The sequence below is a fragment of the Salvelinus fontinalis genome, chromosome 1 (assembly GCF_029448725.1).
Source record: "Salvelinus fontinalis isolate EN_2023a chromosome 1, ASM2944872v1, whole genome shotgun sequence".
Classification (NCBI taxonomy): Eukaryota; Metazoa; Chordata; class Actinopteri; order Salmoniformes; family Salmonidae; genus Salvelinus; species Salvelinus fontinalis.
This window is the reverse complement of record NC_074665.1, coordinates 100,172,601-100,195,162: the sequence shown is the minus strand read 5'-3', so window position 1 is coordinate 100,195,162 and position 22,562 is coordinate 100,172,601. Positions and strand designations below refer to the sequence as shown.

At 45.4% G+C, this 22,562-nt stretch overlaps 1 protein-coding gene across 2 annotated transcripts in view; it reads right to left on the bottom strand.

The window, feature by feature from the left end:
• Positions 1–4,181: 4,181 nt before the first annotated feature.
• Positions 4,182–22,562, bottom strand: part of LOC129865322 (neutral amino acid transporter A-like) — a 39,814-nt gene continuing 21,433 nt past the window's right edge. For both annotated transcript variants that reach the window (XM_055938010.1, XM_055938018.1), the window contains exons 5-7: positions 13,267–13,461; positions 11,933–12,067; positions 4,182–7,500 (exon numbers count right to left, since the gene is read on the bottom strand). In XM_055938010.1, the coding sequence (XP_055793985.1) occupies positions 7,116–7,500; positions 11,933–12,067; positions 13,267–13,461 (715 nt within the window). In that variant the 3' untranslated portion in view covers positions 4,182–7,115. The remainder of the gene's footprint in view (positions 7,501–11,932; positions 12,068–13,266; positions 13,462–22,562) is intronic.

The following is a 22,562-nucleotide window of genomic DNA, read 5'->3' as shown; positions in this document are numbered from 1 at the left end:
ACCCAAATTGGTCTACACAGACAAGTTCTGGCCTGGTTTAGATCTTATCTGTCGGAAAGATATCAGTTTGTCTCTGTGGATGGTTTGTCCTCTGACAAGTCAAATGTAAATTTCGATGTTCCTCAAGGTTCTGTTTTAGGACCACTATTGTTTTCACTATATATTTTACCTTTGGTGATGTCATTCGGAAACATAATGTTAACTTTCACTGCTATGTGGATAACACACAGCTGTTCATTTCGATGAAACATGGACCAAAATTGCCCTCGCTGGAAGCCTGTGTTTCAGACATAAGGAAGTGGATGGCTGCAAATGTTCTACTTTTAAACTCGAACAAAACAGAGATGCTTGTTCTAGGTCCCAAGAAACAAAGAGATCTTCTGTTGAATCTGACAATTAATCTTGATGGTTATACAGTCGTCTCAAATAAAACTGTGAAGGACCTCGGCGTTACTCTGGACTCTGATCTCTCTTTTGACGAAAATATCAAGACTGTTTCAAGGACAGCTTTTTCCAATCTACGTAACATTGCAAAAATCTGAAACTTTCTGTCCAAAAATTATGCAGAAAAATTAATCCATGCTTTTGTCACTTCTAGGTTATACTACTGCAATGCTCTACTTTCCGGCTAACCGGATAAAGCACTAAATAAACTTCAGTTAGTGCTAAACACGGCTGCTAGAATCTTGACTAGAACCAAAGAATTTGATCATATTACTCCAGTGCTAGCCTCTCTACACTGGCTTCCTGTTAAGGCAAGGGCTGATTTCAAGGTTTTACTGCTAACCTACAAAGCATTACATGGGCTTGCTCCAACCTATCTTTCTGATTTGGTCCTGCCGTATATACCTACACGTACGCTATGGTCACAAGACGCAGGACTCCTTACTGTCCCTATAATTCCTAAGCAAACAGCTGGAGGCAGGGCTTTCTCCTATAGAGCTCAATTTTTATGGAATGGTCTGCCTACCCATGTGAGAGACGCAGACTCGGTCTCAACCTTTAAGTCTTTATTGAAGACTCATCTCTTCAATAGGTTCTATGATTGAGTGTAGTCTGGCCCAGGATTGTGAAGGTGAACGGAAAGGCACTGGAGCAACGAACCGCCCTTGCTGTCTCTGCCTGGCCGGTTCCCCTCTCGCCACTGGGATTCTTCGCCTCTAACCCTATTACAGGGGCTGAGTCACTGGCTTACTGGTGCTCTTCCATGCCGTCCCTAGGAGGAGTGCATCACTTGAGTGGGTTGAGTCACTGACGTGATCTTCCTGTCCAGGTTGGCATTCCCCCTTGTGTTGTGCCTTGGCAGAGATCTTTGAGGGCTATACTCGGCTATACCATCCTTGTCTCAGGATGGTAAGTTGGTGGTTTGAGATATCCCTCTCGGGGGGTGGGGGCTGTGCTTTGGCAAAGTGGGTGGGGTTATATCCTGCCTGTTTGGCCCTGTCCAGGGGTATCGTCGGATGGGGCCACAGTGTCTCCCAACCCCTCCTGTTTCAGCCTCCAGTATTTATGCTGCAGTAGTTTATGTATCGGGGGGCTAGGGTCAGTCTGTTATATCTGGAGTATTTCTCCTGTCTTATCCGGTGTCCTGTGTGAATCTCTCTCTCTCTCTCTCTCTCTCTCTGTCTCTATCTGTTCTCTGTCTCTATCTGTTCTATATCTCTGTCTGTTAAATATCTCTATCGGTTTATATCTCTATCGGTTTATATCTCTATCTATTCTATATCCTACCTGTGTATATCTCTATCTGTTCTATATCTCTATCTGTGTATATCTCTATTTTATATCCTACCTGTGTATATCTCTACCTATTCTATATCCTACCTGTGTATATATCTACCTATTCTATATCCTACCTGTGTATATCTCTAACTATTCTATATCCTACCTGTGTATATCTCTACCTATTCTATATCCTACCTATGTATATCTCTACCTATTCTATATCCTACCTATGTATATCTCTACCTATTCTATATCCTACCTGTGTATATATCTACCTCTTCTTTATCCTACCTGTGTATATCTCTACCTATTCTATATCCTACCTGTGTATATCTCTACCTATTCTATATCCTACCTATGTATATCTCTACCTATTCTATATCCTACCTATGTATATCTCTACCTATTCTATATCCTACCTATGTATATATCTACCTCTTCTTTATCCTACCTGTGTATATCTCTACCTATTCTATATCCTACCTGTGTATATCTCTACCTATTCTATATCCTACCTATGTATATCTCTACCTATTCTATATCCTACCTATGTATATCTCTACCTATTCTATATCTTACCTGTGTATATCTCTACCTATTCTATATCCTACCTATGTATATCTCTACCTATTCTATATCCTACCTATGTATATCTCTAGCTATTCTATATCCTACCTGTGTATATCTCTACCTATTCTATATCCTACCTGTGTATATCTCTATCTGTTCTATATCCCACCTGTGTAAATCTCTATCTGTTCTTTATCCCACCTGTGTAAATCTCTATCTGTTCTACGTGGTTGTTGTGATCTATGCCATGTTTTCTGTAAATGATGATGGTTTGATGTCTTTGACATCGTGCTCTTAAATGCTGGACACATTTCCTGTAAAAGGCTCTAATATATGAACTGAACTTATTATGGGGCATGATCACTGAGCCAACCATCTGTAGTAGGCGTTGCAACATTAAACAAGGTACAAAGAGACTTGTAGCTGTTGTGGTCCATTTTAGCTAAGTAGGTAGAGCCAGGGTAGTGGGTTAGATTCCCGGGACCAGCCATAGTTAATACGTATGCAGCATGACTAAGTATCTTTGGATAAAAGCGTCTGCTAAATGGCATATATTATTATATTATACAGCGCCTTCAGAACGTATTCGTATTTTTTTGTCAACGATCTACACATAACACTCTGTAATGTCATAGTGGAAGAACAATTAACATTTGTTTAAAATGTATAAAAAAACACTCAGTTTTTCTGAGCTTTGCACACCTGGATTGTACAATATTTGCACATTATTCTTTAGATTTTCAAGCTGATTTAAGTCAAAACTGTAACTAGACCACTCAGGAACATTCAATGTCATCTCGTGTCGATTTGGCCTTGTGTTTTAGGTTATTGTCCTGCTGAAAGGTGAATTTGTATTCCAGTGTCTGTAGGAAAGCAAACTGAACCAGATTTTTCTCTAGGATTTTGTCTGTGCTTAGCTCTATTCCATTTATTTTTATCCTTAAAAACTCCCCAGTCCTTGCCGATGACAAGCTTACCCATAATATGATGCAGCCACCACAATGCTTGGAAATATGAAGAGTGGTACTCAGTGATGTGTTGTGTTTGCCCCAAACATAGCACTTTGTATTCAGGACATAAATTAAATTTCTTTGCCACATTTTTTGTATTGTTACTTTATTGCCTTATTGCAAACAGGATGCATGTTTTGGAATATTTGCATTCTGTACAGGCATCCTTCTTTTCACTCTGTCGTTTAGGTTAGTATTGTGGAGTAACTACAATGCTGTTGATCCATCCTCAGTTTTCTCCTATCGTAGCCATTAAACTATAACTGTTTTAATGTCACCATTGGCCTCATGGTGAAATCCCTGAGTGGTTTCCTTCCTCACCAGCAATTGAGTTAGGAAGGACACCTGTATCTTTGTAGTGACTGGGTGTATTGATTCACCATCCAAAGTGTAATTCATATATTCACCATGCTCAAAGGAATATTCAATGTCTGCTTTGAAGGTGCCCTTCTTTGCGACGCACTGGAAAACCTCCCTGGTCTTTGTGGTTGAATCTGTGTTTCAAATTCACTGCTAGACTGAGGGACCTTACAGATCATTGTATGTGTGGGGTACAGAGATCCGGTAGTCATTCAAAAATCATGTTCAACACTATTATTGTACACGGAGTGAGTCCATGCAACTTACATATATTTTCATCCAAGCCTCATTGGGGCACATAACGCCACCTCTAATCTAGTCTAGACAGACAGGTTGCCTTCCACAATGTACCAATGTTCCAGCATAGGTCTGGGATTTCCAAGACTTACCTATATGCCTACCTAAACATGTATTTATTACATATTTGACATGGGTACACCTCTAAGCTCATCTCCAGGCTGATTCTGGTATATCAACAGACCAGGCAGATTCAGACAATCAGCAAACACCAGTAAATCCTCTCTGTTGTGTGAAACACACATTTATATTTAACGGTAAAAGACAGAGACAAGTAAAAGAGACAGCTGTGTTACAAAGCTAGACATCATCATTTCACAGGAAACATAGTAGTTATTCCTGTTGGTCAAAATACCACAAAACAAAATGGAGGACATACTTTATAGCCAGCGTGCCAGATCTGTTTGTGCTACCATGTCATGCCACTCATTTTCATGCCAAACAGATTGTCTTGACAATTACAGCAATGGAGTTGGCAGGAGCACAACCAGAGCTGGACCAGGCTACATACTTTAGGCTGTAAGAAAAATTGTTCCACATCAGAGAAAGGCGTTAGGAACAGATTTGGCAACTAGAAATTGAGAGAAAATGCCTAAATCGTATATCAAAAATACAAATTATACAAAATGTTAACGCAATTACAATAAATTAAAATTCCTTCATATAGCTTATTCAAGTAAAGGGTTGTTCGATTGAAAGATGATCATGTTAAACAAAGAAAGAATATTCAAACTTAATGATCCTTCTCACAACCAGTTTCTGGTTTCCAAAAAATACCTCATTCACTGTCAAACTATGTAGAGCCACAGTATTCCGATGACAGATTGGCAACCTTTTCACATTTTAAAGGACATGTTTAGAGACATTAAATTCACAAAGATTCTGACAAATCAGGGTGCATACAATTTTGTATAAAACAGTTAATAACATATAATTGTCCTTGCTTGAGGGACAACCTTCCATTTCCAACATCTAGAAACTGCTTCAACAAACGATTAGTCTGAGTAGAAGTGTAATTGTGGAACAAAGTTGGTACATTAGTGAGTTAGTACAACATAATTTCCTCCCATAAATCAGAGTAAATCATTTCCAGCAAACAGCAATAGTGATTCATTACAAAGAAAGAAGAAATCAATTTGACTACATTGATAAACTAGGCCACATTGCCCCATATAGGATCAAATTAAATTTAAAATGCTGTACTTTCACATGCTTGCTCCATTCTCATGACAGAACTCAAAACATTGAGCCACGCCACCACTAAGTGGCAGCAGAACCACTACACCACGCCACCACTAGGTGGCAGCAGAACCACGTCACCACTAGGTGGCAGCAGAACCACTACACTATGCCACCACTACACCACCACGAGATGACAGCAGAACCACTACACCACACCATGCCACCACTAGGTGGCAGCAGAACTACGCCACCACTAGGTGGAAACAGAACTACTACACCACGCCACCACTAGGTGGCAGCAGAACTACACCACGCCACCACTAGGTGGCAGCAGAACAACTACGCCACGCCACCACTAGGTGGCAGCAGAACCACTACTGTAATATTATCACTATTTTGTAAAAAAAAAAAAAAAAAAAAGTCATTTGTAAAACATACACCTATCCCATAGATGTATCTAGCTAAAGGAAAAGGCTGTTTTAACAACTTTGGCAGTTTCCTTCATGTCCAGGGATATAGATAAATACTATTAGGAGTCAATATGAGAGCATGCCTTTATCAATGCCCATGTGTCGTCCCAAATGGCTATTCCTTACATAGTTCAATGCTTTTAAACAGAGCCCTATGGGGGAAAATGTAGTACACTATATAGGGAACAGGGTGCTGGGCTCAGGTTAAAAGAAGTGCACTATATAGGGAACAGGGTACCATTTGTAATACATCCCATCTGACCATGCTTCCTCTCAATTCAAAAAGAAAAAGTTCCAAAGAACATATGGTTTGGTTTCTTCAGTAAATAGTAGCAAGGGCCTGGGACATCACTGATGGAGGCAGCATCTACTCTCACAACAATAGAAGGATGGGACAGCCCTTGTTGGCCTCGGTCTGCACTTTAACAGTTTAGTAAATGGAGTGTGCTCACCACCATATTTCCATGCATTGCCTAAGGGGTAAATCCTACTGTAACTTCCATTTAAGGCAAATGTCCACTTAGTCATGCATTTATTTATTTATTACCTTTATTTAACCAGGAAGGGTTAAATTTGGGTTTAATTTGGTGCGTGACGCATTGATGTCAATCTGAGACAAAGTGAAAATCAAACTGAAGTAGAAGTTAGGATTTGCTCTAATTGAACCTGCACTATATCGACACAGATCCTTATGGTCCTAAGTCCAATATTAGATACAGGCACCATAGTAGGCCATTGGGTCAGTAGGTTCTAGTACATAAACAGAAGGTCAACTGTGGCTCTTCCTCAATATTTACCCAAAATATGAGAGACTTTTGTCATCTGAGGGGTTAATGTTTCACGTTCTGGGTTGACTATCGACAGAAAACAAACAGAAAACTCCAGGTCAGTTAGTAAATGATTCTCCTTCCTATCTGCCTTGTGAGGTCACAGCCACGTCACGGTTAGGAGGGATTCCCTTTTTAGATTCTATGACCAACAGACCACTCTCACCCAAAACCAGAAAGCAGCTTGGATTCAATTTGAGCAAGATTCATTCTAAAGGGCGAGGCTAACCTTCTTGTGGCTTTTAAATACACTTTTAGAATACTCCAAATAGGAAGTACCACAATATAAATCAAACTTTATCTAGGGCACTTTTTTTCTAGAAGTGAAATAACTCATGAACTGTTTTAGGAGGTATGGTAAAGGTGATCAGAGTTGATTCAGAGTCGATTCACAGACGATTCGGTTGACTCGGTCGTGTGTCAGGAGTAGCAGCAGCAGCAGCATCGTAACCTTAGACACCAGAGGAGGCTGGTGAGGGGAGGACGGCTAATAATAATGTCTGGAATGGAGTGAATGTAATTACATCGAACACAAAGAAAACCATATATTTGATGTGTTTTGATTCCATTCATTTCGTTCCAGCCCTTGCTATGAGCCCGTCCTCCGAATTGAAGTGCCACCAGCCACCACTGATTGTAACCATAGAGACGGAATTCACAGTTGTTTTACGAGTTCACAGGACAGACTCAATGGCGTCCGCGGTCTCCCTGGGGGATTGGTGGCCTGCTGAACTCAGGGTTTGGTGCGTGACGAGCGGGGAGGTCTCCTCGGTCTCCCTGGGGGATTGGTTGCCTGCTGAACTCAGGGTTTGGTGCGTGACGAGCGGGGAGGTCTCCTCGGTCTCCCTGGGGGATTGGTGGCCTGCTGAACTCAGGGTTTGGTGCGTGACCAGCGGGGAGGTCTCCTCGTCAGCCTGGGTGTTGGCCACCGCTTCCACCAGGACCTCCGCTAGCTCCTCCTCCAGGTGTTGTTTCTTCATCTCCTGTTGGTTGATGTGGTGGAGGATCCCCGCCCCCAGGGCGTCTCCCTCCACGTTCACTACGGTGGTGGTGCGGTCCCTGCAAACATTCACGCACATAAGTACACGCACATGTACATACGCACACATACACAAAAAACGCACACGTACACACCCAAACACATACACAATTTATTAGGATACTTTTTGTCAGAAGCTAAGCAGTATATCAAGTCTGCTAAGCTGAATCAGGAGCTATCTTTAACCTGTTTGGGCTGCAAGGGGCAGTATTGAGTAGCCAGATAAAATGTGCCCATTTCAAACGGCCTCGTACTCAATTCTTGCTCGTACAATATGCATATTATTATTACTATTGGATAGAAAACACTCTCTAGTTTCTAAAACCGTTTGAATTATTTCTCTGAGTGAAACAGAACTCATTCTGCAGCACATTTCCTGACCAGGAAGTGGAAAGTCTGAAATCGATGCTCTGTTCTTCTTCCTGCCTATAAATGGGCACAAGACCTATTAGTATACATGCACGTCATACACCTTTCTCTGGGTGTCAAGAGGCTGTGAGAGAAGAAATTAGTTGATTATCTTGGTCTGAGATGGAACACATCATCTTGGAATGACGTGTCCACCATTTTCGGTACTCTGAAGAGCGCGAGCTGGACAGTGGGATTGCCTTTTGTTTAGCTGCCGTTATAGGCGACTACAATCTCCGGCTTTGATTTTATTTGATACATGTCACCATATCATCGTAAAGTATGTTTTTTCAATATGGTTTCATCAGATTATTGAAATTTTTTCGGGAGTTTTGCCGTGTTCCGTTCTCTTCCGTTTGTTGACATGGAGAGTGTCGTGCCACCCGGCTAGCGCGCTTGCTAAATGAAGAGGGAAAGTGTCCGTTCTGAATCCAAACAACGACTGTTCTGGACAAAGGACACCTTGTCCAACATTCTGATGAAAGATCAGCAAAAGTAAGACCCATTTTATGATGTTATTTCATATATCTGTCGTAGTCGCCGGCGCCCAAGTGTTTCTGGCTATTGTGCTAAGCTAATATAACGCTACATTTTTTTCCCGCTGTAAAACACTTAATAAATCGGAAATATTGTCTGGAATCACAAGATGCCTGTCTTTCATTTGCTGTACACTATGTATTTTTCAGAAATGTTTTATGATGAGTAATTAGGTATTTGACGTTGGTGTCTGTAAGTTTTATGGCTGCTTTCGGTGCAATTTCTGACTGTAGCTGCAATGTAAACTATGATTTATACCTGAAATATGCACATTTTTTTAACAAAACATATGCTATACAATAAATATGTTATCAGACTGTCATCGGATGAAGTTGTTTCTTGGTTAGTGGCTATTTATATCTTTATTTGGTCGAATTTGTGATAGCTACTGATGGAGTAAAAAACTGTTGGAGTAAAAAAAGTGGTGTCTTTTGCTAACGTGGTTAGCTAATAGATTTACATATTGTGTCTTCCCTGTAAAACATTTTAAAAATCGGACATGTTGGCTGGATTCACAAGATGTGTACCTTTCATATGCTGTATTGGACTTGTTAATGTGTGAAAGTTAAATATTTAAAAAATATATATATTTTGAATTTCGCGCCCTGCACTTGAGCTGGCTGTTGTCATAAGTGTACCGACGTCGGGCTTGCAGCCATAAGAAGTTTTAACTGTTAGCATACATCTAATGTAACATAACCACAGTTGCTATGCAGAACACATCTATTTCTGTACAGGTCTACTGTCTACTGTACAGGTCTACTGTCTACTGTACAGGTCTACTGTCTACTGTACAGGTCTACTGTCTACTGCACAGGTCTACTGTCTACTGTACAGGTCTACTGTACAGGTCTACTGTCTACTGTCTACTGTACAGGTCTACTGTACAGGTCTACTGTCTACTGTACAGGTCTACTGTACAGGTCTACTGTCTACTGTCTACTGTACATGTCTACTGTCTACTGTCTAGGTCTACTGTCTAGGTCTACTGTCTACTGTACAGGTCTACTGTCTACTGTACAGGTCTACTGCCTACTGTACAGGTCTACTGTCTACTGTACAGGTCTACTATCTACTGTACAGGTCTACTGTCTGCTGTACAGGTCTACTGTCTACGGTCTACTGTACAGGTCTACTGTCTGCTGTACAGGTCTACTGTCTGCTGTACAGGTCTACTGTCTACTGTACAGGTCTACTGTCTGCTGTACAGGTCTACTGTCTGCTGTACAGGTCTACTGTCTACTGCCTACTGTACAGGTCTACTGTCTAATGTACAGGTCTACTGTCTACTGTACAGGTCTACTGTCTACTGCCTACTGTACAGGTCTACTGTCTAATGTACAGGTCTACTGTCTACTGCCTACTGTACAGGTCTACTGTCTGCTGTACAGGTCTACTGTCTGCTGTACAGGTCTACTGTACAGGTCTACTGTCTGCTGTACAGGTCTACTGTACAGGTCTACTGTCTACTGTACAGGTCTACTGTCTACTGTACAGGTCTACTGTCTGCTGTACAGGTCTACTGTCTACTGTACAGGTCTACTGTCTGCTGTACAGGTCTACTGTCTGCTGTACAGGTCTACTGTCTACTGCCTACTGTACAGGTCTACTGTCTAATGTACAGGTCTACTGTCTACTGTACAGGTCTACTGTCTACTGCCTACTGTACAGGTCTACTGTCTAATGTACAGGTCTACTGTCTACTGCCTACTGTACAGGTCTACTGTCTGCTGTACAGGTCTACTGTCTGCTGTACAGGTCTACTGTACAGGTCTGCTGTACAGGTCTACTGTCTGCTGTACAGGTCTACTGTACAGGTCTACTGTCTACTGTACAGGTCTACTGTCTGCTGTACAGGTCTACTGTCTACTGTACAGGTGTACTGTCTGCTGTACAGGTCTACTGTACAGGTCTGCTGTACAGGTCTACTGTCTGCTGTACAGGTCTACTGTACAGGTGTACTGTCTGCTGTACAGGTCTACTGTCTGCTGTACAGGTCTACTGTCTGCTGTACAGGTCTACTGTACAGGTCTACTGTCTACTGTACAGGTCTACTGTCTGCTGTACAGGTCTACTGTCTACTGTACAGGTGTACTGTCTGCTGTACAGGTCTACTGTACAGGTCTGCTGTACAGGTCTACTATACAGGTACCATTTTTTTTTTTTTAAGTAATTTAGCAGACGCTCTTATCCAGAGCGACTTACAAGTACATACATTCATACTTTTTTTTGTACTGGCCCCCCGTGGGAATCGAACCCACAACCCTGGCGTTGCAAGCGCCATGCTCTACCAACTGAGCTACACGGGACCTGTACTGTCTACTGGTCAACTGTCTACTGTACAGGTCTACTGTCTACTGTCTACTGTACAGGTCTACTGTCTACTGTACAGGTCTACTGTCTACTGTACAGGTCTACTGTCTACTGTCTACTGTACAGTTCTACTGTCTACTGTACAGGTGTACTGTCTTCTCTACAGGTGTACTGTCTACTGTACAGGTCTACTGTCTACTGTACAGGTCTACTGTCTACTGTACAGGTCTACTGTCTACTGTACAGGTCTACTGTCTACTGTCTACTGTACAGGTCTACTGTCTACTGTACAGGTCTACTGTCTACTGTACAGGTCTACTGTCTACTGTACAGGTCTACTATACAGGTCTACTGTCTACTGTACAGGTCTACTGTCTACTGTCTACTGTACAGTTCTACTGTCTACTGTACAGGTGTACTGTCTTCTCTACAGGTGTACTGTCTACTGTACAGGTCTACTGTCTACTGTACAGGTCTACTGTCTACTGTACAGGTCTACTGTCTACTGTATGTTACTGGAATTAACATCTGATATTTTGATTTGGCAGCTGGTGAAAATGAGTGAGTACATTAAGAGTGTGTCTATGCGTGTGTGTTTGTGTCCGTGTGTGTGTGTGTGTGTGTGTGTTTGTGTCCGTGTGTGTGTGTGTGTGTGTTTGTGTCCGTGTGTGTGTGCTTGTCTGTGTGTGCGTGTATGTGTGTGTGTGCTTGTCTGTGTGTGTGCGTGTGCGTGTCTGTCTGTCTGTCTGTGTGTGTGTGTGTGTGTGTGTGTGTGTGTGTGTGTGTGTGTGTGCTTGTCTGTGTGTGCGTGTATGTGTGTGTGTGCTTGTCTGTGTGTGTGCGCGTATGTGTGTTTGTGTGTGTGTGTGTGTGCTTGTGTGTGCGTGTGCGTGTGCGTGTCTGTCTGTCTGTCTGTGTGTGTGTGTGTGTGTGTGTGTGTGTGTGTGTGTGTGTGTGTGTGTGTGTGTGTGTGCTTGTCTGTGTGTGCGTGTATGTGTGTGTGTGCTTGTCTGTGTGTGTGCGCGTATGTGTGTTTGTGTGTGTGTGTGTGCTTGTGTGTGCGTGTGCGTGTGCGTGTCTGTCTGTCTGTCTGTGTGTGTGTGTGTGTGTGTGTGTGTGTGTGTGTGTGTGTGTGTGCTTGTCCGTGTGTGTGTTTGCTGTATTGGTCCTCTATACTGTACATGTGTTACTCACACGATCCAGTCGACGGCCAGCATGAGTGACAGGTCGTTGGTGGGCAGGCCGATAGCCTCCAGGATGATGGCGATGGTGATGATACCCCCGGCTGGGATGCCCGCTGCGCCCACACTGGACGCTGTGGCTGTCACACTGTGGGGACAGAGCCACTGCATGTGATACATTGTCAGAGCATCAGACATAGGGTTGCAAAATTCCAACCCACCCTTCCTTCTGACCCCACCCACCCTTCCTTCTGACCCCACCCGCCCTTCCTTCTGTCCCCACCCACCCTTCCTTCTGACCCCACCCACCCTTCCTTCTGTCCCCACCCACCATCACTTCTGACCCCACCCACCCTTCCTTCTGACCCCACCCACCCTTCCTTCTGACCCCACCCACCCTTCCTTCTGTCCCCACCCACCATCACTTCTGACCCCACCCACCCTTCCTTCTGACCCCACCCACCCTTCCTTCTGACCCCACCCACCCTTTCTTCTTTCCCCACCCACCATTCCTTCTGTCCCCACCCACCATTCCTTCTGTCCCCACCCACCATCCCTTCTGACCCCACCCACCATTCCTTCTGTCCCCACCCACCATCCCTTCTGACCCCACCCGCCCTTCCTTCTGACCCCACCCGCCCTTCCTTCTGTCCCCACCCACCATTCCTTCTGACCCCACCCGCCCTTCCTTTCTGACCCCACCCGCCCTTCCTTTCTGACCCCACCCGCCCTTCCTTCTGTCCCCACCCACCCTTCCTTCTGACCCCACCCACCATTCATTCTGTCCCCACCCGCCCTTCCTTCTGTCCCCACCCACCATCCCTTCTGTCCCCACCCACCATTCCTTCTGACCCCACCCACCATTCCTTCTGTNCCCCACCCACCCTTCCTCCTGACCCCACCCACCCTTCCTTCTGACCCCACCCACCCTTCCTTCTGACCCCACCCACCCTTCCTTCTGACCCCACCCACCCTTCCTTCTGACCCCACCCACCCTTCCTTCTGACCCCACCCACCCTTCCTTCTGACCCCACCCATCCTTCCTTCTGACCCCACCCACCCTTCCTCCTGACCCCACCCACCCTTCCTTCTGACCCCACCCACCCTTCCTTCTGACCCCACCCACCCTTCCTTTTGACCCCACCATTCCTTCTGACCCCACCCACCCTTCCTTCTGACCCCACCCACCCTTCCTTCTGACCCCACCCACCATTCCTTCTGACCCCACCCACCATTCCTTCTGACCCCACCCACCCTTCCTTCTGACCCCACCCACCCTTCCTTCTGACCCCACCCACCCTTCCTTCTGTCCCCACCCACCCTTCCTTCTGACCCCACCCCACTCACAGGATGGTGAAGATCTGTCCGGCGTTGAGCTCTATGTTGTTGAGCTGAGCGATGAAGACAGCCGCGACACACTGGAAGATGGCAGCCCCGTCCATGTTGACGGTGGCTCCGATGGGAAGGATGAAACGACTGATCCGCTTGTCCACTCCGTTGTTCTCCTCTACACACTTCATCATGGAGGGCAGGGTGGCCGAGCTGAGGAGAGAGAGGGGGAGGGGTGGAGGGAAGGACCAGTAAGATACAGGACACAGTGGTTTAATTACAGCATATTCATCTGGAACATTTTACAGTACTTTACTAGCAACTTCAGTTCCTCTGCTTTGACAATATTTACATGAATATTCCGCAAGTGAAGATGTATTAAATAGCAAGAGAAGGAAGGGGAGAGAGGGAGAGAAATAGAGAGAGAATGAGAGCGAGAGAGAGCCACCTGAAAAACGTATTGTAGTGTAACTTGAACCAAAACCCTTCCATACAGAGAGAGGGTAAAGACCACAGAACTAGAATGAATAGAAGTCAGAGGTTACCATCCCTTCTACTCATTCTATTTCTCTGGTAAAAAGCCTCCAGGAATGTCCTGGCTCCCCATGGATTTGATTTAATGGACTGGGTTCACAGAGGTGGAGGGATTTACTGTGTAACCAGGTCACACTGGGTTCACAGAGGTGGAGGGATTTACTGGGTAATCAGGTCACACTGGGTTCACAGAGGTGGAGGGATTTACTGGGTAACCAGGTCACACTGGGTTCATAGAGGTGGAGGGATTTACTGGGTAACCAGGTCACACTGGGTTCACAGAGGTGGAGGGATTTACTGGGTAATCAGGTCACACTGGGTTCACAGAGGTGGAGGGATTTACTGGGTAATCAGGTCACACTGGGTTCATAGAGGTGGAGGGATTTACTGTGTAACCAGGTCACACTGGGTTCATAGAGGTGGAGGGATTTACTGGGTAACCAGGTCACACTGGGTTCATAGAGGTGGAGGGATTTACTGGGTAACCAGGTCACACTGGGTTCATAGAGGTGGAGGGATTTACTGGGTAATCAGGTCACACTGGGTTCACAGAGGTGGAGGGATTTACTGGGTAATCAGGTCACACTGGGTTCACAGAGGTGGAGGGATTTACTGGGTAACCAGGTCACACTGGGTTCATAGAGGTGGAGGGATTTACTGGGTAACCAGGTCACACTGGGTTCATAGAGGTGGAGGGATTTACTGGGTAACCAGGTCACACTGGGTTCATAGAGGTGGAGGGATTTACTGGGTAACCAGGTCACACTGGGTTCATAGAGGTGGAGGGATTTACTGGGTAATCAGGTCACACTGGGTTCACAGAGGTGGAGGGATTTACTGGGTAATCAGGTCACACTGGGTTCACAGAGGTGGAGGGATTTACTGGGTAACCAGGTCACACTGGGTTCATAGAGGTGGAGGGATTTACTGGGTAACCAGGTCACACTGGGTTCATAGAGGTGGAGGGATTTACTGGGTAACCAGGTCACACTGGGTTCATAGAGGTGGAGGGATTTACTGGGTAACCAGGTCACACTGGGTTCACAGAGGTGGAGGGATTTACTGGGTAACCAGGTCACACTGGGTTCACAGAGGTGGAGGGATTTACTGGGTAACCAGGTCACACTGGGTTCACAGAGGTGGAGAGATTTACTGGGTAACCAGGTCACACTGGGTTCATAGAGGTGGAGGGATTTACTGGGTAATCAGGTCACACTGGGTTCATAGAGGTGGAGAGATTTACTGGGTAACCAGGTCACACTGGGTTCATAGAGGTGGAGGGATTTACTGGGTAACCAGGTCACACTGGGTTCATAGAGGTGGAGGGATTTACTGGGTAACCAGGTCACACTGGGTTCACTGAGGTGGAGGGATTTACTGGGTAACCAGGTCACACTGGGTTCACAGAGGTGGAGGGATTTACTGTGTAACCAGGTCACACTGGGTTCATAGAGGTGGAGGGATTTACTGGGTAACCAGGTCACACTGGGTTCATAGAGGTGGAGGGATTTACTGGGTAATCAGGTCACACTGGGTTCATAGAGGTGGAGGGATTTACTGGGTAACCAGGTCACACTGGGTTCATAGAGGTGGAGGGATTTACTGGGTAACCAGGTCACACTGGGTTCACAGAGGTGGAGGGATTTACTGGGTAACCAGGTCACACTGGGTTCACAGAGGTGGAGGGATTTACTGTGTAACCAGGTCACACTGGGTTCATAGAGGTGGAGGGATTTACTGGGTAACCAGGTCACACTGGGTTCATAGAGGTGGAGGGATTTACTGGGTAATCAGGTCACACTGGGTTCATAGAGGTGGAGGGATTTACTGGGTAATCAGGTCACACTGGGTTCATAGAGGTGGAGGGATTTACTGGGTAACCAGGTCACACTGGGTTCATAGAGGTGGAGGGATTTACTGGGTAACCAGGTCACACTGGTTTGTTACTGTTTATTACTGTTTGTACGTTGATTGGCTGCTTTGTGTGTTTGAGCTGATCTGAATCCTATGCAAAAAGCTCTTAAACGATGCCGAATAATAATTATTTTCCCGACACTGGTCAAAGACCCAAATAAGATTACTTTGAATATAGCCAAAAGGAACGTGAGAAGATAATTGTATCGGAGTCCCTTTTTGATATGCCGGGGGGTAATTCTGACCTCTCGAAAGAACTGTTAAACTTATCTAAGCGCCAGACACGAGAATGTATCTACATATAGTCACTCTTAGTGATTATGTGCGTCAAGGCATTATTCCACGGGGACTCAGGTGGCAAAAATAACCATCATTGGGACAGCGCACAGATGATTTCTGGGAGCGCTGGTGTGCCATCCTGAACAAATGCTCGATTGATTTAATGACATGAATTGTTGACTAGTTGAAAAAGCATTTGATTGAAATGGATTGAAGAGAAACACACAGCTCTGCAAGGAGCTGTTAATGATGATGTCATATTCAATGAACTGATGACAACTAACCAAGCGCTCCAGGACAAGTTGTCTGCAGAAATAAAGGAACTTATAATCAAGAAATTCAACCAAGACAAAAAAGACAAGGCCGAGGACAAAGTCTACTTCTGGAGAAACCCTGATAAAAGAGGTCCTGCTCCTCCTCTCCATGACAGACGCAGGAGAGATGCTGTTTCCTTCTATCCACCCCGTCTGACCAACACTACAACCAGCGCCTCATCTGCTTCCAGTGCCAGTTCTTCTATCCACCCCGTCTGACCAACACTACAACCAGCACCTCATCTGCTTCCAGTGCCAGTTCTTCTATCCACCCCGTCTGACCAACACTACAACCAGCGCCTCATCTGCTTCCAGTGACAGTTCTTCTATCCACCCCGTCTGACCAACACTACAACCAGCGCCTCATCTGCTTCCAGTGACAGTTCTTCTATCCACCCCGTCTGACCAACACTACAACCAGCGCCTCATCTGCTTCCAGTGACAGTTCTTCTATCCACCCCGTCTGACCAACACTACAACCAGCGCCTCATCTGCTTCCAGTGACAGTTCTTCTATCCACCTCGTCTGACCAACACTACAACCAGCACCTCATCTGCTTCCAGTGACAGTTCTTCTATCCACCTCGTCTGACCAACACTACAACCAGCACCTCATCTGCTTCCAGTGACAGTTCTTCTATCCACCCCGTCTGACCAACACTACAACCAGCACCTCATCTGCTTCCAGTGACAGTTCTTCTATCCACCCCGTCTGACCAACACTACAACCAGCGCCTCATCTGCTTCCAGTGCCAGTTCTTCTATCCACCCCGTCTGACCAACACTACAACCAGCGCCTCATCTGCTTCCAGTGCCAGTTCTTCTATCCACCTCGTCTGACCAACACTACAACCAGCGCCTCATCTACTTCCAGTGGCAGAGAGACTAGGCCGACGGAAGCGCGGAGGTGGCCGCAGACAGGCGCACCGACGAGATGCCGCACCCGAAGGGGTAAGAAGAAACGACTACCAGAGGCAGAGGGGACCGTTCACACGGTCCCAGAACCCACGAGACTGAGTGTCTTCAATTTATCAAGCAAGATATTGAGCCCTGCCCATGTCTCCTTGCTTTGTAAAGGACACCAGCAGTATGATCTCAGAACAGCTCCCCTCCTTTGTAAAGGACACCAGCAGTATGATCTCAGAACAGCTCCCCTCCTTTGTAAAGGACACCAGCAATATGATCTCAGAACAGCTCCCCTCCTTTGTAAAGGACACCAGCAGTATGATCTCAGAACAGCTCCCCTCCTTTGTAAAGGACACCAGCAGTATGGTCTCAGAACAGCTCCCCTCCTTTGTAAAGGACACCAGCAGTATGATCTCAGAACAGCTCCCCTCCTTTGTAAAGGACACCAGCAGTATGATCTCAGAACAGCTCCCCTCCTTTGTAAAGGACACCAGCAATATGATCTCAGAACAGCTCCCCTCCTTTGTAAAGGACACCAGCAGTATGGTCTCAGAACAGCTCCCCTCCTTTGTAAAGGACACCAGCAGTATGATCTCAGAACAGCTCCCCTCCTTTGTAAAAGAGACTAGCAGTATGATCTCAGAACAGCCCCCCTTTGTAAAGGACACCAGCAGTATGATCTCAGAACAGCTCCCCTTTGTAAAAGACACCAGCAGTATGATCTCAGAACAGCTCCCCTCCTTTGTAAAGGACACCAGCAGTATGGTCTCAGAACAGCTCCCCTCCTTTGTAAAAGACACCAGCAGTATGGTCTCAGAACAGCTCCCCTCCTTTGTAAAAGACACCAGCAGTATGGTCTCAGAACAGCTCCCCTCCTTTGTAAAGGACACCAGCAGTATGGTCTCAGAACAGCTCCCCTCCTTTGTAAATGACACCAGCAGTATGATCTCAGAACAGCTCCCCTCCTTTGTAAAGGACACCAGCAGTATGATCTCAGAACAGCTCCCCTCCTTTGTAAAAGACACCAGCAGTATGGTCTCAGAACAGCTCCCCTCCTTTGTAAAGGACACCAGCAGTATGATCTCAGAACAGCTCCCCTCCTTTGTAAAGGACACCAGCAATATGATCTCAGAACAGATCCCCTCCTTTGTAAAGGACACCAGCAGTATGGTCTCAGAACAGCTCCCCTCCTTCGTAAAGGACACCAGCAATATGATCTCAGAACAGCTCCCCTTTTTAAAGGACACCAGCAGTATGATCTCAGAACAGCTCCCCTTTGTAAAAGACACCAGCAGTATGGTCTCAGAACAGCTCCCCATTGTAAAGGACACCAGCAGTATGATCTCAGAACAGCTCCCCTCCTTTGTAAAAGACACCAGCAGTATGATCTCAGAACAGCTCCCCTCCTTTGTAAAGGACACCAGCAGTATGATCTCAGAACAGCTCCCCTCCTTTGTAAAGGACACCAGCAGTATGGTCTCAGAACAGCTCCCCTCCTTTGTAAAAGACACCAGCAGTATGGTCTCAGAACAGCTCCCCACCTTTGTAAAAGACACCAGCAGTATGGTCTCAGAACAGCTCCCCTCCTTTGTAAAGGACACCAGCAGTATGATCTCAGAACAGCTCCCCTCCTTTGTAAAGGACACCAGCAGTATGATCTCAGAACAGCTCCCCTCCTTTGTAAAGGACACCAGCAGTATGGTCTCAGAACAGCTCCCCTCCTTTGTAAAAGACACCAGCAGTATGGTCTCAGAACAGCTCCCCTCCTTTGTAAAAGACACCAGCAGTATGGTCTCAGAACAGCTCCCCTCCTTTGTAAAGGACACCAGCAGTATGATCTCAGAACAGCTCCCCTCCTTTGTAAAGGACACCAGCAATATGATCTCAGAACAGCTCCCCTTTTTAAAGGACACCAGCAGTATGATCTCAGAACAGCTCCCCTCCTTTGTAAAGGACACCAGCAGTATGATCTCAGAACAGCTCCCCTCCTTTGTAAAGGACACCAGCAGTATGATCTCAGAACAGCTCCCCTTTTTAAAGGACACCAGCAGTATGATCTCAGAACAGCTCCCCTCCTTTGTAAAAGACACCAGCAGTATGATCTCAGAACAGCTCCCCTTTTTAAAGGACACCAGCAGTATGATCTCAGAACAGCTCCCCTCCTTTGTAAAAGACACCAGCAGTATGATCTCAGAACAGCTCCCCTCCTTTGTAAAGGACACCAGCAGTATGATCTCAGAACAGCTCCCCTTTTTAAAGGACACCAGCAGTATGATCTCAGAACAGATCCCCTCCTTTGTAAAAGACACCAGCAGTATGATCTCAGAACAGCTCCCCTCCTTTGTAAAGGACACCAGCAGTATGATCTCAGAACAGCTCTCCTTTGTAAAGGACACCAGCAGTATGATCTCAGAACAGCTCCCCTCCTTTGTAAAGGACACCAGCAGTATGGTCTCAGAACAGCTCCCCATTGTAAAGGACACCAGCAGTATGATCTCAGAACAGATCCCCTCCTTTGTAAAAGACACCAGCAGTATGGTCTCAGAACAGCTCCCCTCCTTTGTAAAGGACACCAGCAGTATGATCTCAGAACAGATCCCCTCCTTTGTAAAAGACACCAGCAGTATGATCTCAGAACAGCTCCCCTCCTTTGTAAAGGACACCAGCAGTATGATCTCTATTATTGAATCTCTTGATCCTCTCCCTGAGAATACATTGTTAGTTACTTTTGATGTTGAGTCGTTATACATTAATATTCCCCACGAGGGCGGTATTGAAGCTATGGAACATTTTCTTCCTCAACGTGACCCTAATGAACTACCTTCCAGTGCATGCATTATAACATTGGTTGAAATAGTACTCACACACAACTACTTCATGTTTCTAAATGATTTCTTTATTCAGACGAAGGGTACTGCTATGGGATTCCCCATGGCTCCTAACTATGCTAATTTCTATGTGGGTTACATGGAGAAACAGTCCATTTTCGATCCTCTCAAAAAACAATTATTGCCTAACATCATTATTTGGAAATGGTATATTGATTATATTTTTGTTCTATAGAGGGGTGATGCAAAACAGCTCCAGGCATTCCATACTTTTCTTAACTCTTGTTCTGAGCACCTGAGATTTACTATGCAATCTGATACACGTCAAATCAGTTTCCTTGATCTTCTGATCCTGTGTGAGGATAATGTTCTATACACAGATCTTTACAGGAAACCTACTGATCGTAACAGCTTGTTGAGGGCTGACAGTTGTCACCCACTTCCCTTGAAAAAGAGTTTGCCCTACAGCCAATTCTGTCGAATCAAAAGAATTTGCAAAAAATAATCAGATTTCGTGTCACGACTTCCGCCAAAGTCGGTCCCTCTTCTTGTTCGGGCGGCATTCGGCGGTCGACGTCACCGGCTTTCTAGCCACCGCCGATCCACTTTTCATTTTCCATTTGTTCTGTCTTTGTCTTATCACACCTGGCTTCACTCAATCAATGACTTGTTTATTATTTAACCCTCTGTTCCCCATGTTGTATTTGTGAGTGATTGTTTATTGTGTTTTCGGTCCGTCATGGTGGGCTCGTGATGTTACTTTCTACATTTGTCATTTTGAGTAAAAGTACGTTGATTACTCATATTTACTGTCCTGCGCCTGACTCTCTACACCAGCTACACACAGGACCCTTACATTTCCACAGAAATATGGCTGAGACGCAAATACAATTCAAGGAGAGGGGGTACAGAAATGGTCAGATTAATATTGGCATTGAGAAAATTCAAAGCAAACCGAGACATGACCTTTTTCAAGGACAGTCTCACAAAAGACGTATTCTGGCGTTCTAACTACCCGCTATTCAAGGTGCTCTGAACAAATTAAGGGAATCGTTCACAAATATTGGCACATTCTAAGCTCCGATGATAGTAACAGTAATGTGTTTTTGGACCTTCCCTTGATCGTATTCTCGCTGGGCAGAAATCTCAGAGATCAATTGGTAAACTCTGATTTACCACCCCAAGATATCCCTTCACAACGTCTATTTGCACCCCTACTGGATAGAAACTACAAGTGTAATGGCTGTTATCGATGTAATGGCACTTACAAATGTAGATCCTTCAAACTCCCCCAAACAGGGAAACAGATCCCAATCAAAGGTGTTATCACGTGCTCCACTAAGGCAGTATTTATCTTATAACTTGTCCTTGTGGTAAAAATTATGTGGGTAAAACAAAGCACGAATTAAAAGTATGAATCTCGGAGCGTCGTAGCACCATTAAGTGACAAAACTCAACGTACCCAGTCGCGGCCCACTTTTTGGAAGAAAACTACTCGATTTCGTCACTACGTTATATCGACATCGAACATGTCACCCTCCCTAGGAGAGGGGGTGACCTCGACAATTTATTGTTAAAATGAGAGGCTGCCTGGATCTTTAATTTAAAGACTCTTGCTCCCTTCGGTCTCAACGTAGATTTTGATATGAAGCCATTCTTGTGATTATTGTGATTTTGCTATTGTAAATGTTTGTAGACTTATGTAGCCACATAGTGTACGATCATAGATACAATCATTCATGTTTTTGATATGTTATTTTTATATCTGAGAATTAACCAATGATATCAGGCCACACCCGGCCATGATTACAGGCACCTTTGTGTGTCCTTTGGCACTATATAAACTAGTGACGAAACGTTGGTTATTAGGTTATTCAATTATTGCATCTGAGCTCTTAGAGTGTACGCCTCTCCTTTCATTTTTCAAGTGTTCTACTCCGCTAGCCAGCACCTTACCTAAATTGGTGTGTGTTTCTTTCTCCTCTAGATTATTATGTTGTCATGTCTTCCCTAGACAGGTAGGCAGAGGAATACCTAGTACCTGGACAGGCAGAGCAATAGTACCTGGACAGGCAGAGGGATACCTAGTACCTGGACAGGCAGAGGAATACCTAGTACCTGGACAGGCAGAGGAATACCTAGTACCTGGACAGGCAGAGGAATACCTAGTACCTGGACAGGCAGAGGGATAGTACCTGGACAGGCAGGGGGATAGTACCTGGACAGGCAGAGGGATAGTACCTGGACTGGCAGAGCGATAGTACATGGACAGGCAGAGGGATAGTACATGGACAGGCAGAGGGATAGTACCTGGACAGGCAGAGCGATAGTACCTGGACAGGCAGAGCGATAGTACCTGGACAGGCAGAGGGATAGTACATGGACAGGCGGAGGGATAGTACATGGACAGGCAGGTGGATAGAACCTGGACAGGTGGAGGGATAGTACCTGGACAGGTGGAGGGATAGTACCTGGACAGGCAGAGGGATAGTATGTGGACAGGCAGAGGGATAGTACCTGGACTGGTGGAGGGATAGTAC